The 17,370-nt window shown below is 32.7% G+C and overlaps 1 protein-coding gene across 7 annotated transcripts in view; it reads left to right on the forward strand.

Annotated features, from left to right (window-relative positions):
• Positions 1-5,928, forward strand: part of LOC118184066 (uncharacterized) — a 135,292-nt gene extending 129,364 nt beyond the window's left edge. For all 7 annotated transcript variants that reach the window (XM_035353708.2, XM_035353709.2, XM_035353711.2 and 4 more), the window contains 2 exons: positions 1,849-2,040; positions 4,840-5,928. In XM_035353708.2, the coding sequence (XP_035209599.1) occupies positions 1,849-2,037 (189 nt within the window). In that variant the 3' untranslated portion in view covers positions 2,038-2,040; positions 4,840-5,928. The remainder of the gene's footprint in view (positions 1-1,848; positions 2,041-4,839) is intronic.
• Positions 5,929-17,370: the final 11,442 nt, after the last annotated feature.

Genomic DNA, 17,370 nt, shown 5'->3' on the forward strand with positions numbered 1-17,370 from the left:
CGATGGTGCAGGAGGGCTTGTTTGGGCTGGAATTATTCTGGGTTCCAGAACTGACCTGCATGTACAAATTAGAACCATGACAAGCCAAATCTATCGTGACGTCATTCTGGAACAACATGTACGTTTATTTTGGGGTGCCATGGGTGCACAATTTGTGTTTATGGATGACAACGCCCGTCCTCACCGTGTAAACATCGTAAGCGAATGCTTTCAATCAGAGGATATCACCCGTATGGACTGGCTAGCATTCTCACTGGACTTGAATCCAGTAGAGCACGTGTGGGATATGCTTGGCCGACGAGTTGCAGCCCGTCAACCTCCTCCTACATGTCTACCGGAACTTTGGAGAGCATTGCTTTTTGAGTGGTGTAATATCCCCTAAAATCAGATTGATAATTTGATACTCGGCATGCCTAGCCGTTGTATGGACTGTATTGCATCGTCTGGGAGACATACAATGTATTAACAATCAATACCAACCATGTAATATTGGTTTTTTGTAAATAGGTTTTTTGTTATTTGCTCCAGGGAGAAAAAATTGCTAATTTTTTTAATAATATCAAACATATACCATCTTTTTTTGCTCTTTATATTTTGTTTAATAAATAAGCTTTACAAATAAGTCAAATTTGTTTTGCTTCTAACTCTTCCTTTGCCTGATTTTGCATTATCCTTAATTTATGGACATGAGTGTAAATCCCTAGTTAACTGTCAGCTGGAGCAGTAGCTTTATAATACTTCGTAAGCACAAAAAGTAAGTTGCGCAAAATCAGTGAGGGACCCTTATCTCTCAGCCTTTTGATGTCTGTAAAGCTAGAACTTTTCATCCTGTCAAACAAGAACCTTTACCATTCAGTCATTTTTCAAATGTCTGGAATGCTTCATCAGTGTTTGCCAGGAACCTTTGACACTTAAGTCTTTTCTGAAACATCGATAAAGCTCAAACACTTCATGAGGTATATGGAGGAACCTTTATTGGAAAATGAAATTTATCATACAAATGATGTGAAGAAATCGAAATTTGAGGAATACTGTGTAGTTAATTGATTCTTTCTTTGAAATGTCTATAGCTTACTAAGAATAAGCACATAAGTATTTTCACATAAGCACAGTTGATTTTTTAAAACTTCGATTGAAGCATTTAAAAATTACATCTAATAATAAATTGTTCTTTCCTCAGTATATTTCCTTATATATATTTCTAAAGATTATTATTTTAAAAACAGATATTTGGCATACTGAAAAGAGGCAGACTTTAAATTTACATATTAAAGATTATATAAACAATATAATAAGAGCTATTAAAACTATATTGGTATGATTTCAGAGATATCAGTTATATTTTATTTTTTAATCGCCAATAGCAACTTTCAGTCTACCCAATAATAATAGTCTGTTTTGTGTATTTGCTTTTATTCTGAATAAGTTTTTTTTTCTTTTCTTTTTTTCCAAATTTTAAATATGCAGTGTATTTATTGAAAATTGCCTATTAAATATGCAAATTGGGTTTTTTCAAATTATAGATTTTTTACTTCCTTCGAACTCGAAAATTAATAATAATGAATATTTCATTACTTGTCATTAAAGAAACAAATTTATAATATGTATGTAAATGCATACATGGACATATATTTTCTTCACATAGTGTGTGAAATCAAACAGAAGCATACAACTAAACATTAAACTTACCTGTGATTGATTATGAAAAATAAAATTTTATATCTGATTTATAAAAGTGGATTAAATTTCACTGTGTGCTAAATGCCAAATTTAATTTTAAAGTATTTTTAATTCATCCAGTTCTTTAAAAAATAATTTTGAAATTATTTTCTTCTTTCGTTTCTTAAGCCTGGAAATGTTAGGCCTGCTGTTGTGCCCACAATGGGAACAATGCCAATGGGTAGTGGCATGCCATCTAATGTTCCCATACAGCAACCTGTGTATGGCTTTGTTTCTCAGGTGCCTCTCATGCCATCAGCAACACCAGGGTTACCAACACAAACCACATCAGTCAACGATCCTTTTGGAGCCCTGTGAAAGGTAATATAAGATTTCTGGCTAACAATGACAGTTTGAGATCATGAGCACATCAATTTCAAACTCTTGTATATAAAATATTAATTTTAGAGGGTCTTAAAATGAATGTCTTTGCAAATGCCTAGTGTGCAAATGCCTTTCCACATAATTATAGGTATTCATCATAGTCATTTAAATATGAAAAATCTAGCATTGAACACATTAAATATGTACTTGTTAAACATCATTAATGAGGGAAAATGAGTCTATTCATGTTCCTCTTTTTTTTTTTTTAAATAATTGTTAAAATTGTCTGCCAATTAACATGTCTATATCTACAAGAGACTATAGATTAAAATATTTTTAGTTACAGATCACAAATATAACTGTTTCATTCTTTTCTTGAGACTGAAGCAGGGATTCTCAACCCTATGCCAGCAGCTGTGCGATTGTAATCAGGGTTGTGGAGTCGGGTAGGGAAAATGACAGTCTCCTGGAATTTTAATGATTCCGACTCTTTCATATATATGTAAACATATACACATGGGTTACAGCTTATTTTTTTAATATTAAAGAAGTAATAGATGCTACAGAAAAAAAATTGATGGCATAACAAATTATTTATATTAATTAGCATTTATTATGAAATGAAAAAAACTGGCATTAGTAATTTCTAAGAAACAGTAAAACTTCGGCAAGATCTTCTTTGTTAGAGCACCATAGAATCCGATTTGATATACTTTAGAACTAAGAAGAGTCCACACTGACTTGAGTAGGAAGAAGAGCTGTTACTGTTAGGGCTACTTCCCTTAACTCTTCCTTTAACTTTTCAGGATAAATTTTTATAAGTTTTAAAAGAGGTGTCTTGCAGGAGCAATCATATTTATCTATTTCTTCAAAGGCCATGTATAAATCTTGTTTGTATTTTTTCATTTTTATATCTAAAGGCTCTTTGTTATTTTCATTCGCTTTTGCCGTAGCCTTTTCAATATTATCCAAATATTTCTAAAAATCTAATTCATCAGTGGAAGAGGATGATAGAGACTCAGTTGCAATATCTGCAGTTTGACTGTCTTGATTTGAATACTCCAGTTGCTCTGAGAATAATTTCATAATGAAAGTTCATAGATGGCTTTCTTCACCTTTTCAATTTGTTTGTCATCCGACAAAATTTGGCATTTTGGATCTACATGTATAAAACCCAGCATGATCTTGTCTAGCAAACTAGTTTCTCTTTTCTTCGTTGAAGAAATGATTCCTTCTACAATAAACCCTCCATTTCAGAAAGAACAAGCATTGCATTCTTCCAGTCTTGCCTCTTGTTAATTCTTCAGATTGTAGCCTTTTGGTGGCTAGGTATAGTATAGAAAGAAGAGTTTCCAATTCTGCAAGATCATTCCACAGTCTTTCTGTTAGCGAAACATTAGGGTTATCTAAATCTTCTAACATTCTTTTCTCCTGTTAATTCTTCAGATTGTAGTTTTTTATAGCACTATATGGTGTTGAAAGAAGGGTTTCCAGTTCTGCAAGATCATTCCACAGTCTTTTTGTTAGTGAAATATTAGGGTTATTTACATCTTCTGAAAAAGTTCTTAATCCTAACAATTGTATCATTAAATATATACTTCTCCATTGTGTTGCTCCTTTTCCTGCTTGCTTCCTAAGAATGGTATCAGTTTTGAGAGTTCTTGCTGCTTACCTAAATTCACCAATGAGATAAGTAACTAAATGAATCAGTTAAATCAATAATGGCAAATATCACGTCCATCCTGCTCCCTTATATTTATTTTACTAATATGCCAATAAAATAGAAAATAAGTATTTATTAATGTAGATAGTCGATAAATAAAAATATTAACTCAGTTTGTCATTAATTTTTTTTTTTCAGTTCACTTTAATTTCATTTCAAAATCAAACTGTTCAACAAAACTGGAGTTGGAGTGTATGTGTGTTTTAGCGACTCCAACTCTGACTCCTTTTACCCACAAATCTACCCGACTCCATGGCTCAGACTCCACAGGCCCTGATTGTAATAAAAATGTTTTAGTTTTCAATAAAATTGTATGTGAAAGTTGATTTTTAATGAAATAATAATTTTTATATGTTTTATTTTTAATTAAATATTTTTTGCACATTATGTGCATGTATTATTAAATCTGTCCAACTATTAATTAATTCACCTTGAAAAAGTAAATGGTGCCCACTGTCCAACAGATATTCTAGAATGTGCTCTTAGTGGCAAAAAGGTTGAGGCCACTGGACTAAAGCATCTTAATAAACCTTAATTCATTTAATTTCCAATCTTCCTTCCTAAATGCTTTTCCTGTTAGTCCTTGTGTCCACCAGCGGCTGTATGATGTGGGGTGCAATTTACCATTTTGTGCTTTGTTTTCGTGAAGCTTCTTAATTTTTTGACAAAAAAGTAGACTCTAATGTCACTATTGTAATGCACTTTGATAGTTCCAGATTTTCTATATTGGTATTTACTTTAGTCTTAAGAATGAAGAACATTCATTACAAAATTTCGTAACCTCAGTTTGCGTCTCTGTTGATGCTGCACCCGGGTACAGATTGCCCCCTAGCTATGCCACAGACTGTAAAGTGTGTGGAACTATCTGCCTAAGGAGAAAATGCTGCAACCGAGAACTATTAAAGGGAAACTAGCTCATATTTATCCTACACATTAATCCTTTTGAGAACTGCATAAGTTAAGATTTTATTTATGAGTAATTATCCTACATGATTGATGTTCATTTTTATAAATTAATTTTTTGATTTCTCAGTTTATTGTCATCAGTTTATTATTTTTTTTCCTTTTCCCAGATGATGGCTGATTGGCAGCTTGAACATGGACTGGCTAAAGAGCTTCGGCTTTTAATTGAATTGTTGCCTTTATTTCTTTAGCGTTCACCAGTTAATGAAATGTGATGAATAATAATATTGTAAAATATGATTTGTTGCATTGTATTGTAGCTATCATAAATGTCCCTGTTATATAAATGTTAGGCGTTTATCATTAAATAAAAAACATGTGAATATACACTATTTTGTTCCTATTGTATAGCTGCTGGCAGTGTTGTATTTTCTGACTAACTCTGCTGTAATACAATCTGTTTATTAAAGTGATAAATTTCCAAATATTTCATTTGTTTTGCCGTTGGGTCGTTGGTTTTGTATTGAAGTATTTTCATAAATCTTAAATTATTTGAATCGGAAGTCATTCCTCTGGGTAAATGCTAGTTGCAGGAATTCTTTGAAATTAATGTATATGTAAAAAAATTGTTTGCTGTTTATTTAATGAGCTAGTTCTCATCAAGTATTTTTAATTGATGTAACAGAACACTTTAGATTAAATGGTATATTTTTCATTTGTAAAAACCATTCTATGTGTTATATGCAACTTGCATTTAATCGGAGTTTTCTTCATGTGTAAGATTTAACGGTGGATAATCATTCAGATATAGGGCAGAAATTGTAGTCATTGTTCATCAGATAGATTTGTAATAAAACTGTTATGCTAAAATACCAAAATGTAACCTATGCAAAGAATTCTAAATAGTAGTTCTGACTTATGCATGATCAATGTTCAGAATTTCCATTTATCCATACTATATGTAATAAATGAAAACTATCTTAACTACTTTTGATCAATGAAAAAAATATAAAAAATTTGTAATCCGTTCTAACCGCTTACTTTGTTCTACTTTCTCTTATGTTTTCAATGAAACTGATGTTTTACGTATCATGTGCATTAAAAACTTTGTCAGAATCTGTGAAAACAAACCATATGTAATTATTTGTCCAGCAGTTTTCATCATCTAAAGAGTTCATGTATATTTCTTCAATAGTAGCAAGATCCTGAAAGAGTGAGAGCACATGGTTGATATATAATAAAAAATCCTTTAATTGTAATGTGTTTGACTCATTATAGACTTAATAATCATAATTTCTCTTAACAATCACAAATACACAAACGTATTTTATACATGTCAAGTATGTGAATCCCATTTAAATTCTCTTGTCTATATCTATTTTTAAATAGAAAGTTTGTGTCAGTTGCTGAAATGACTTATAAATAAAAATCCTATGAAATGTTTTCACATTTCTTCTTCAGAATTGGGATAATGATTAATTTTTGTCATCAAATTCTTAAAACATGTTACTTACAGATATACCCATTTAACCCGGTCACGTATATTGATCTAGGCAGTGTGTTTCAATCGTGTTTATTGGAATTTTCTTGTTTGACAGTTTTAAAATATAATTTCACTGAACAGTATTGTACTTCAAAGAAAAATAAATATAAAAACATTTAGTGAAATTATACTTTCAGTTATAAAAAAATAGTTCTGTTTTAATTCGTTTATAAAATGGTGTATTTTAAAAACAGTTCTACAGTATTTTCAAGACTTAATCGCATTATTTATTTCAGTTTTGATGCTGTTGTGGACTTATTAAGAATTGTAAATTCAATTCTGATGAAGTAGTTTATTGCAATAATATTTTTTCGGAGGGGGGGGGTACGGCAAAGGCAGTTCAGCAGAAAATTTATTAGTTGCAGGAATTGGTTTAATTTTTCTCAATAATTATATTTTATGTAGGAAAATATATATATTTGTACATCATTATTAGTTTTAGGTGATACAGGAGGAAAGCTCTGTACGTATAAGTATACATTTTGTATATATACACGAATAAACAAATTCTTAGCTTCACAAAAAAAAACTAAATTATCCTAATGTGATGACTTTCAGAAATGAGGATTTGTACAAGTATTGATCTGGTATATGATCAGTAGTTAACTTACAGTTTTTAAAAAGCAAATAAATGTATTATTTATTAATGCTTTTGTAAGGTATGTCATTTAATACCTTACTGTTACAATAGTAAGACATAAAAATACATGTAAGAAAACAATAAAATAGCTTATTAAAATTACTCCCAGATAATCAGGTGGATTAAAAAAGTTAAAGGTTGGAGATTAACTAGACTTCATAAGAAATATATTGCAGAACAATGGAAAAATCACTATCGCAAACCATCACTGTAAAACAAAACTGTGTATAGAAAATATAAAAAGGAAAAGAACTGCATGAAATAACAGCAGTGATGTTATGATAAGATACAGTGTTTGTGAGTTAACTGTTCATAATTCAAATAATGGTTTTGTGCCATTAACCCCTTCGATCCGGGTAGCGAAAACGCACGCTTATCGCGGAGGCCGGCAGTGTCTTCCACGAGCGTCTCTCCAGGGCCGGGGGCTTTTTTGCTGCTAAGCCTAAATCCATGAAATTTCCGAAGTATCAACGCATCGTTTAATAATGTTCTATAGAGTATTTAAACGGCTTGTCTAAATGCATATTTTACACATTTTATTTTAATTACTCACCATTTTATGACTTTTAACATTATACATCTGAAAACTAAATATATTACTTAAAATTCTTTTTTCGTATGAAAAATTTTAAAACAGGGATCTACACACAGTCCTACATTACATTCTTTGAACTCATAATAACTCATTTGCCGTTTTGGAGGATTTTTCCGGGAATGTGAACAAACGAAGCATCGTCGTCTCATTTTCTTATCAGTCTCTTCTGAACAAAGTTTTGGAAAATGTCTTTCAGTTAATCTTTCAGAATCAATATCAGAATTTCAGAATCAATATCTGAAATATTTTGCATCATTTCTGCTATTTCATGCTCTGTTAAACATTTTCGACGCTTCGACATTGAAACGGTAAAAACAGAAAGAATTCACATCTAACAAGACCTAATTATTTTCTAAAAACTGAACTGTAAACCGAAATACTCAACGCTCTAGCACATATAAAACTTCTACTTACAATAAACAACTACCACGTGCGAATAAAGTGCGATTTAAAGAGACGTCATAAATCACGCCATTCGGAAACATTTAGTTCCCCGTTTGTTTATATAATCAAAAACACGTATATGTGAGTCATGCTTCTCTCATTTCGAGTAGAAGGTCTAATGTACATGTATCTGAAACCATATGGACATACAGTGCCATCTTGTGGCAGAAATTATAGTTTGAAAAACATTCCAAGGTACTGGCACAAATACGTGACAGTCGGTAGTAAACGCAACAATGCTCTGGCACGCCTGCATGTCGGCCGGTAGATAAGTGTGTTCGTTGCTGGCACGTATACGTGACAGTCGGCGCGAAGGGGTTAAAAGTCAACCAACCAACCAATCATAATTCAAAATATAATAAACATTGTTAAATCATTAAAAGTAAACTATTCAGTCTTAAGTGTTACAGCTGTTAATCTTGTATTTCATGTTGGCTTCTTATGAAATACCAAAGAATAATGTAAACAAAAGCAACTGGTGCATCTACAACACCCAGTCTTCTATCTCTTTCAATCTAGACATGGTTTTATACTTCCTTCAAGTTTTTATAAAAACTACAAAATATTTTTTATATTCATCAGCGATAATCTTTCAAGTAATTTTGCTGCATATGTTTTCATAATTAGGAATTATTAATGTTTGTTGCCTTCTCAATTATTTTATAAGATTACCTTTATGTGTTAAATATCTTCACGCTTAACTCTTTCGCATCGAGAGACGACCAAATCTGTTTTCAACAAACATCGAAAACGCCCGTGTTTACGAATTTGTCTTGGAATAGTTTTCCTTTCCCCCTTTTGCGGTTTCATCCATTCATCCATTGTGCGCAGTTTCACCTTAGGGCCAGATTGCACCTGCGAACGTCAATAGCTTTCCGTATTTCTCCTTTATTTGCTTCAAATGAATGATTGACATGTCTTTTAACAACTCGCGAAACCAATCAGCCATACACTAACGTGGAGGGGAAAGAACTAGGTAGAAAATAAACGAGGCGTTCGGGCGGTTTGCCGTTGCCTGAATGAACGGGCGCTACGGGCGATTTCGATGCGAAAGAGTTAAACTATAAAGTTCAGCTCAACAACAATATCACAAAATAATTTAAAAAGAGCGCATCTTTACAATTTCCGATACACAGTCTCGCACGGAGATAATTTTTTTTTCCTCCATACAGTGTTGCCATTGCTCACTTTGAAATAATTGAGTTTGCTAATAAAAAGTTACCTTTATGTGTTAAATATTTTGTTCTTCACACTTAAACTATAAAAATCAATTCAACAGCAATATCACAAAATATTTTAAAAAGAGCATATCTAAAATTTCCGATCAGTCTCGCACGCTGTAGATAAAAATTTTTTTCCACACAGTGTTGCCATTGCTCGCTTTGAAATCATTGAGTTTGCTAAAAAAAATTCCTTAAAGTTTTACAAAATAAGAAATCTACATATAATAAAGGGAAGAGTGTCTCTGTTTGTCTTTCGTTCGTGCTGTGCGTGAGCTGATAGACCCAGGACTATGAAATTTGGTACATAGTGTGTGTCTAGACAAGAGCCAATGCACTTTAGCAATTTTTTCAAAATTCAAATGAGATTACTTTTATTTTACATTTTGGATGAAATTGACAATTCTGTCTCATTATATCAGCAGCAATGGCATGCAGCCATTGTTGCTGATATATCACTGTTGCCACTTGGAAAACTGAGGCGATAATTCTGTGCAGTTTTAAATTTAATGTTTCTCTTGCATACCACGTATTGGTCGAGAGAAGGCAATGCAAAGTTGGTTAATTTATTAGGATAATTAGTATTTTTATTAGAGGATATTGCTTATATTATTGTACATTTTTATTGAAATTTTTTTATTAAGTTCTACAGAGTAAAATTCTGTGCAGTTTTTAAATCTAATGCTTGGTGTTTCCTTTAGGCATTTTATCTGGTACATTTAAAAGCCAGACTAAGCTTAGCCGCATAGTAGCTAGTAGATAAATTACAAATCCGGGCTTCCTGATGCCCATATTTGGGTGGAGGATTATTTTATTCAAACTTTGATGGCTCTAGGTACCATTATTTTATCATATGAATATATATATATATGTATGTTTATGCATACTCTTCATTATTTAATTTCTGCCCACCAGCGGCCGAGTGGTAAAGTCTCTGAACACTGGTAGTTCAGTCCGAGTTTCGAATCCCACAAACTGGCTGGCTGAAGGGGCACTTTCGTGGTTTTCCCCATGTGTAACGTGTGTACGAGCCAGTTTTCCTTAGAAAGTCCTCAACGAAGGCATCCCTCCCCTCAGGTAGATAGTACTCGAGGCTTTGCCATAATCACACACACCATTATTTAATTTCTTGAAATATAATGCAGGGCGTTAGTATTTGGTAGTAAAAATTTGAAAACTGATTCAACACATTTAAGTTTTCAGTGCAAAATGCCAAAACGAAATTAAAAGCTCTTCTGGGCTAAAAAAGAGCAAATTATGCAAGGTTGAACTCGTTGTTCAAGTGTGTCTTGTAGATATTAATCTTCTTTAAGGCTATTTTTAACTTAGTCTTGTTATTTATAGTGTTTCCACCCCTTCCCTTTGAAAACTGATTTAATTGATATATATAAGTGAACTTATTCTCCAGTAAACTGTTGAAAAATGCAGGTATTTTTTATTACTATAATAAATATTTTTCCTGTGTTTAACTGTCTTTTGATTGACTATGATTTTGTATTAACCATGCATGTCATCCTCGTGGATCTACTGTATTTTGTTCTATTACTTTTTAATTTTCAAATTAAAATTGTAAATTATGGAAAAGTGTTAACTTTTTTGCTTGAAAAATGTTAATTTTGTAATAATTTATTTGGTAGGACAGGGAAGGTGAAAATGCAGACTTTTTAAAAAATTGTAGTTTCTTTCATAGCTCTGTTGACAGCCGAAATGATCAGAGAAGTATGTATGTGAACTTTGAATTGAGACGGCTGATTTCATATGTGCAATTAGTTCTGTTGTTTCATTTCTTTTACATTAGTTTTATGTAATTATATTTGTATAATTTTGTAATTTAGGATTTTTTTATATATTTTTATCATGTTTTTCCTGAGTTAATTTTTTTTATCAATGCATTTTGCTGATAATTTGCAGATGTTGTAGAGAATGTATATAATTGTTATGTTATGAAGGCTTATTGTAAAAGACTGATGTCATGATGTTTGCCATTGTCACCTTTTACTTGCAAAAACCATTCAAACATTCTGATATACATATAACTCGTATGACACTGTCAAATTGACAGTCTTTAAATTTCACATTTGCATATCTTAAAAAGAGGAGGCAATGGTGGCAACCTATTAGGTGCCTTTATAATATGATGGCCACCACTTCTGCCCTTGGGAGTAGCCAATGCTAAATAGGCAAGTGCCCACCATTGGATTAAAAATACTTTTTTTAAATAATTTTTGCTTTTAAGATGAAATTATTTGACTTTTGCTTAAACTATGTAAATGTGAAGCATACAAAATTTCAAAAAGAAAGTGATGATTTAGTATCGAGTTTATAATAGGTTGTTTGAAAACGTAATTTCGTTTTTTATCATCAGAGGAATTGCTAACTATCTAACTTCGTTCTTAACTGTATTGAATTGGGACCAATATATGGAATACACATATTAAAGAGATTTGCTCCATCTCAAAATTCAAGAAAATTGCTCAAGCAAATTGTAACTAGCGATGTAAAAGGGATTATGATAATACTGAACCTAAATTATCATGGAACAGAAATGGTAAAACATTTGTTTGAAATGAAGATGCACAAAACGACTTGGATCAGTGTTTTTTAACCCTCTGAGTGTTATGACCGGGTTTATCCAGTCATCAGAAGTTTTGCTACTTGGTATTTATTAGCTTTAAGATATTTTGCTTTCTTACTTTCTTTAATAATGTAAATATCATCTTAATGAATATAAGTTTATGAAAATGCAGACTAAAATAAGTTATTATACAAACTAAATTAATAAATGCTGTTTAAATACTGGTCTTCATGATGGATCTAAAATTCTGTGATACTCAGAAGGTTAAACATACGAATATGGAATTGTGTTACTACCACAAAGATCCCAAAAAGGTATTGGACTCAAGTTCAGTATCTAATTCATTAAATATTTATATATTAGAAGAAAATTACTCTCCAAACAATCCAATAAATAGCTGTATGTAGACTGTGCTATGCTACACAGTCAATGATAACTACATATGTCAATTCATCAGTCTCGATGTTATACTGAAAGTTTACAAAAGTAGTTTATTATTACTAATGATAATAATCTTTACATATAATAAGAGTCTGCCTATTTGTGTGTCTTTCGTTTGTGCTGTGCATAAGCTAATAGACCCAGGGCTACGAAATTCGGTACATAGGTGCATCAAGACGAGGCAGTACGCATCGAAGCAATTTTTTTTTTTTTCCCAAAATTTGAATCATTTTGTTTTTAAATTTTATCTTTTTTGATCAAATCGCATCATTTTGAATAGTTTCTCATTCTTTTAGAAATGTGGTTTTGGCGACAGTTTTTCGTTCAATGCTTTGTATACTGGACTGCTGACTGTTGAAAATATGAGATAAATATTTATTGCTTTTTATCACTGTTTTTAAGAAGTTTAGCATGATTTTTTTTTTTTTTTTTTTGCAACAGGAAGTTAGTTAATTTATTTATTAGGGTAATTAATATTTGTATTAAATGATATTGCTATGCTGCTCATTTTTTTTTCTTTTTTTTTTTTCGGGGGGGGGGCACACTTGTCTCGGGAGGCACAACATAATTACCTTCCCCCCCCCCCATCCTCTCTCTCTTTACTAGTTAGTGGCAAAGAGGTTTGCATGTTTTGAATTATGTCATCTAAAGCACAATTGTGATTGGTTATTGTTTTCTGATGATAATTTCATTCTTTTTAGAAATGTGGTTTTGGCAACAATTTTTCATTCATTGCTTTGGATACTGGACTGCTGACTATTTTCTTTTGAATGAGATTTATTGCTTATTTCATTGTAATTTTTTTGTATTATGTTTTAATTATATAAAAAGTTTTGCTTTTTTTTTTTTTTTTTTTTTTAAGGAAACGAAGTTCTTAACTTCCTTTATATCATTTGAATTCTTAAGATTTTGCTACAGGAAGTTGGTTAATTTATTTAGTAAGATAATTAATATTTGCATTGAGGGATATTGCTTGTTTAATTGTAATTTTTTAATATGTGATACATTTTATTGAATTTTATTGTGATAAAGTTGTTTTGCCGAGTAAAATTCTGTGCAGGTTTTAAATTTAATGTTTGGTGTTCCCTTTAGGCATTTTTACGGTACATTTAAGAGCCAGAAGAAGGCTGGCCGTCTAGTAATGAAATAAAATAAATCTGAAACACAAACACTAGAATCGTGGAAATTTATCTGTAATTACAATTGCGATAATGGTCGTTTTGATCATCTAAGGAAACATTTCTTTCATTGTTTAAAAATGTATAAAAGTAATTTTGATTGATAGTTAAGTTGAAAAACTGAATAAATAAAATAAATTTTATTACATATTGTTTTTGGAATTTAATAAATAGTCGTATTAACGGATAGAAATATGTATATATTATACAAATGTAAACTGACATTAGTAAATATTTAAAAATATGTTTTAAATATTTTAAGGGAATAAAAGCGCATATGATTCAAGAATGATTGACAGTATTAAAAGAAATGTATTAAATTGGTAACAAATGTCTTGTCACCCAAATATTAGTTTTTAAACAAGCACTTTATTATATTGCTTTATTGTGCAACGATTTTTATGTTGCTTAATTTCATGCGTCTTCAGTATATGGCTATGCTTTTTGTTTCAGTGGATGAATCTAGTTTATAAAGGAGATTTATTTCCCTTTTATTTTGGTAAGGCGTTTATATTTAATCTTATATTTCTAAAATTTAAAAAATATAATTATGCAATAGAAACTTGAATTGCAAGACATCTATTTTAATAGTAGGAAGAGTTGTAATTAAAGACCAAATCATAACAACTGATAATTTACATGCATATTTTTCACATATAGATTTCTTATTACTAAAATCTCAAATTTATGGAACTTGATTTGGTACTGTAGGTACTTTTAACTACCTCTGGATATCTCCGCATACTTCTGATTTAACAGCATAGTGATGCTAGTCTTTCTAGATAATGTTCTTTTAAAATATTCCAAACATTTTGCCAGGTAATTCTTGGTGTTACTATCGTATATTTATTGCATGAAGAATTAATATAGCATAAAATAGACAGATTGGCGAAAAGTTTTCTGTAAAGAAATCACCATCAATAATAGAGTGTCTATAATTAAAGAAACCTATTTTAAAGCTGCCTACAAATGAAACTTGTTATCATAAAATTCTGAAATTTTGTTGCAGACTTAATGGATGGATGAGAATTTCTTTCAGAGGGTGGAATTAGTTACAAATAGCATCACCAGAGGATGTTTTACTTCAAAAACCTGTAATAAAAATGTAAATCTTTTGTCGACGTCATGCAGCAGCTGTTATAAAACCTAAAAACATTCTTGGAAACTTTGTTTTCAATGTGCTTGTTGCTCACAATGATGATAAGTTTATAAGAACGTGCTTTGTTAATAAAATTGTTTTACCAAAACAGTAATTCCGCAGCAGCTGCTTTACAGAAATTTCGGACTTTGGAGGGAATTCTAAGAGGTCAAATGAATATTAAAAACCTTTGGAAAATGAATTTTGAAGAAAGAGGGTCATTTTCTATTCATCCTGGAAGAGTACCTGTTTCTGGAGAAGCAGTATAGGAGGTTGCACTTAAGGTTATACAGGACACAGCTTCAAACTTACAGGCTAGTACTAGGGTTCAATGTATAGCAGAAGTGCTGGATAGACCACATTCAACTGTCCTTATGATCCTTCAGAATATCCTGCAAAATTATCCTTACAAACTTTCACTCATGCATCAGTTAGTTGCCTCCACTTTTCACTTCTTGCTTGCTTTGAGGTCGATTCAGAATGCCCTTGGAATATCCTCTGGATAGACGAAAAGTATTTACGTTTGTATGATGCAGTAAATACTCCCAAGTGCTGAATTTGGGAATCAGAAAATTTGTACCCTGTCTTAGAAGTTCCATTTCCTCCACCAAAAGTGATGGTATGGTGTGGAATTTTGGTGTCATTTATTCTCGGCCTGTACTACTTCAAGGAGCTAAGTTTCACAAGTCTAAGACATGTTCCAGCACCAGGCAGCAGTATACGAGGGTTTGAACTTTAATAGTGGCAACTATTTATTTACAAGGAATACAAAAGTGATTCATGTCACCATGTTTTACATGTTTAGTCCTTCAATATAGACGCCAGCATTGTGTACAACACGTTTCCAATGATGTGGAAGTCGCAGAATACCTGTAGCAACGCCTGTTTTGTTGAAAGTTTGAATGGACCGCAAGAATCTCGGGAACAGTTTGGAAGCGAGTGCAGCGAAGTGGTTCCTTCATCTTAGGAATTAAGTCATAGTCACAAGGGCTTAGATCTGGGGAGTATGGTGGATGGTAAAGCACTTCCCAGCCCCATCGCTTGAACAAATCAGTCACAGCTTGCGCTGCATGCGTCCGAGCATTGTCGTGCAAAATGAGAGGAGCGTTCTGCAGAAAGTATCGCCGTTTTTTTCTCAAAGCTGGTCGGAGATTGTGCTCCAAAAATCAGCAGTAATACTGTGCAGTGACGGTCTGCTGTCGGGGAACGGTATACGTTAGGATGACACCATCACAGTCGTACACAAGAATCACCATAACTTTCACATTGCTGAGGTTCTGACGAAATTTTGAGCGTCGTGATGACGCCATTCGTTTGATTGGCGTTTCAGTTCTGGCTGGTATGATCGGGCCCAAGTCTTATCCAGCGTAATGATACGGCGTAAAAAAGCATCACCTTCGCACTCATGGCGCTCCAAGTGGGTTCAGGCAGCATCGTATCGTAGCCATTTCTGCATTTCCGCCAACTGATGTGGAACCCATCGTGAAGCAATTTTTCTCATGGACAGGTGTTCCTTCAGAATGTACAGCACAGTCGTATGCGCTAATCCTGTTTGTCTGGCCAGCTGACGAATCGTTTGGCGGCGATCACTGTCCATTAGTGCGGCAACAGCTTGCACGTCTGCCACGTTTTGGCGTCCTTCATTGAATGCTTTCACCCATCTTGCTACGGTTCTGTAAGGCAATGCAGATTCCCTGCAAGCCTCTTGAAGCCCTTGATGACACTGTCGTGCTGTATGACCTCTGGCACATTCAATTTTTATCCAACATCGTTGTTCTTGTTTTGAAAACATCCTGACAGCACTTACTTTAGACCGCGAGCTAATACAAGGACCCGTTCTTCGCGTCACTCCGTATGGGCGTGACATAGGCAGGACGAGTCTTTTTGCTGAGAGGTAAGGTAGGTATGTAGTTCACGTGCGGTATATGCGATATTCTTTGGTTTTGTTGCATAGCGTTTTTTCAGCTGTGTTGCCACTATTAAAGTTTCAACTCTCGTACATAGCTGTTAGAGAATGAAATTCAGAAAGCACATCAGTGCCTTGCACTTACAATCTTTATGCAAGATGGAGCTTCTCTACGCATTGCACAGTGTGTTGCGAATATCCTTGAATGTCATTTTACATATTGGCCGGCACTTTTGTAATGTGTGGCCTTCCCGATCCCCAGACCTCAATCCTTACAATTTTGGCTTTGAGGACACTTGGAACGTTTGGTATACCTGATAATAAAGCTAGCTTTTCAGGCAAAATGCTGAAAATTTTTTCCCAGCACATGCTTTGGTTAATTGTGGAACATGCCATCTTACAATTTCAGATGGCAGGTAAAAATAATGGCTATCATGTGGAACATGTTTTTTTGTAAAAAAAACTTGTAAAATTGTAAAACTTATAAAGGTGCTGCTAAATGTATAATTTATCAAGATAATGTCCTCTGGTGATGCTATTCATAACTAATTTGTTTTTTGCCAAAAGAAATTTTCACTCCTTCGTAAAGTCCGTCACAAAATTTAATAATTTTTTAATCACTGGTTTCGCTTGTAAGCAGTTTTGAAATAGGGTTTTAATTATAGATATCCTGTACTTCCCCATAGGAGTACTGAATACTTATTTCCCATGTTACTATATACCATATTTGCTGTCTTTTAAGATGCATCCCGTTTTTCAAAAGCATTCTAAGAAGAAAGAAAAGGGTAGTGTATGCTAGTGAGAAAATTTTGTCTATTAATTCTTATAACATTAAAAATGTATTGTATTTATGGTGCTCATGGTATAAAATGCTGCTATTTTAAAACATTGAAAAATACAGATAAAGTGACATTCTGAATGGTGAATTCTGATATACTGATGAGCAGTGTACTTTTTTATACAAAAGATAAGAAATAAAAGCTCTTTGTTTATCTTTAGAGATTGCTACCAATCTATGGAT

This window comes from Stegodyphus dumicola, chromosome 12 (assembly GCF_044657685.1).
Source record: "Stegodyphus dumicola isolate Sdum_Otavi_A_Nest chromosome 12, ASM4465768v1".
Taxonomy (NCBI): domain Eukaryota; kingdom Metazoa; phylum Arthropoda; class Arachnida; order Araneae; family Eresidae; genus Stegodyphus; species Stegodyphus dumicola.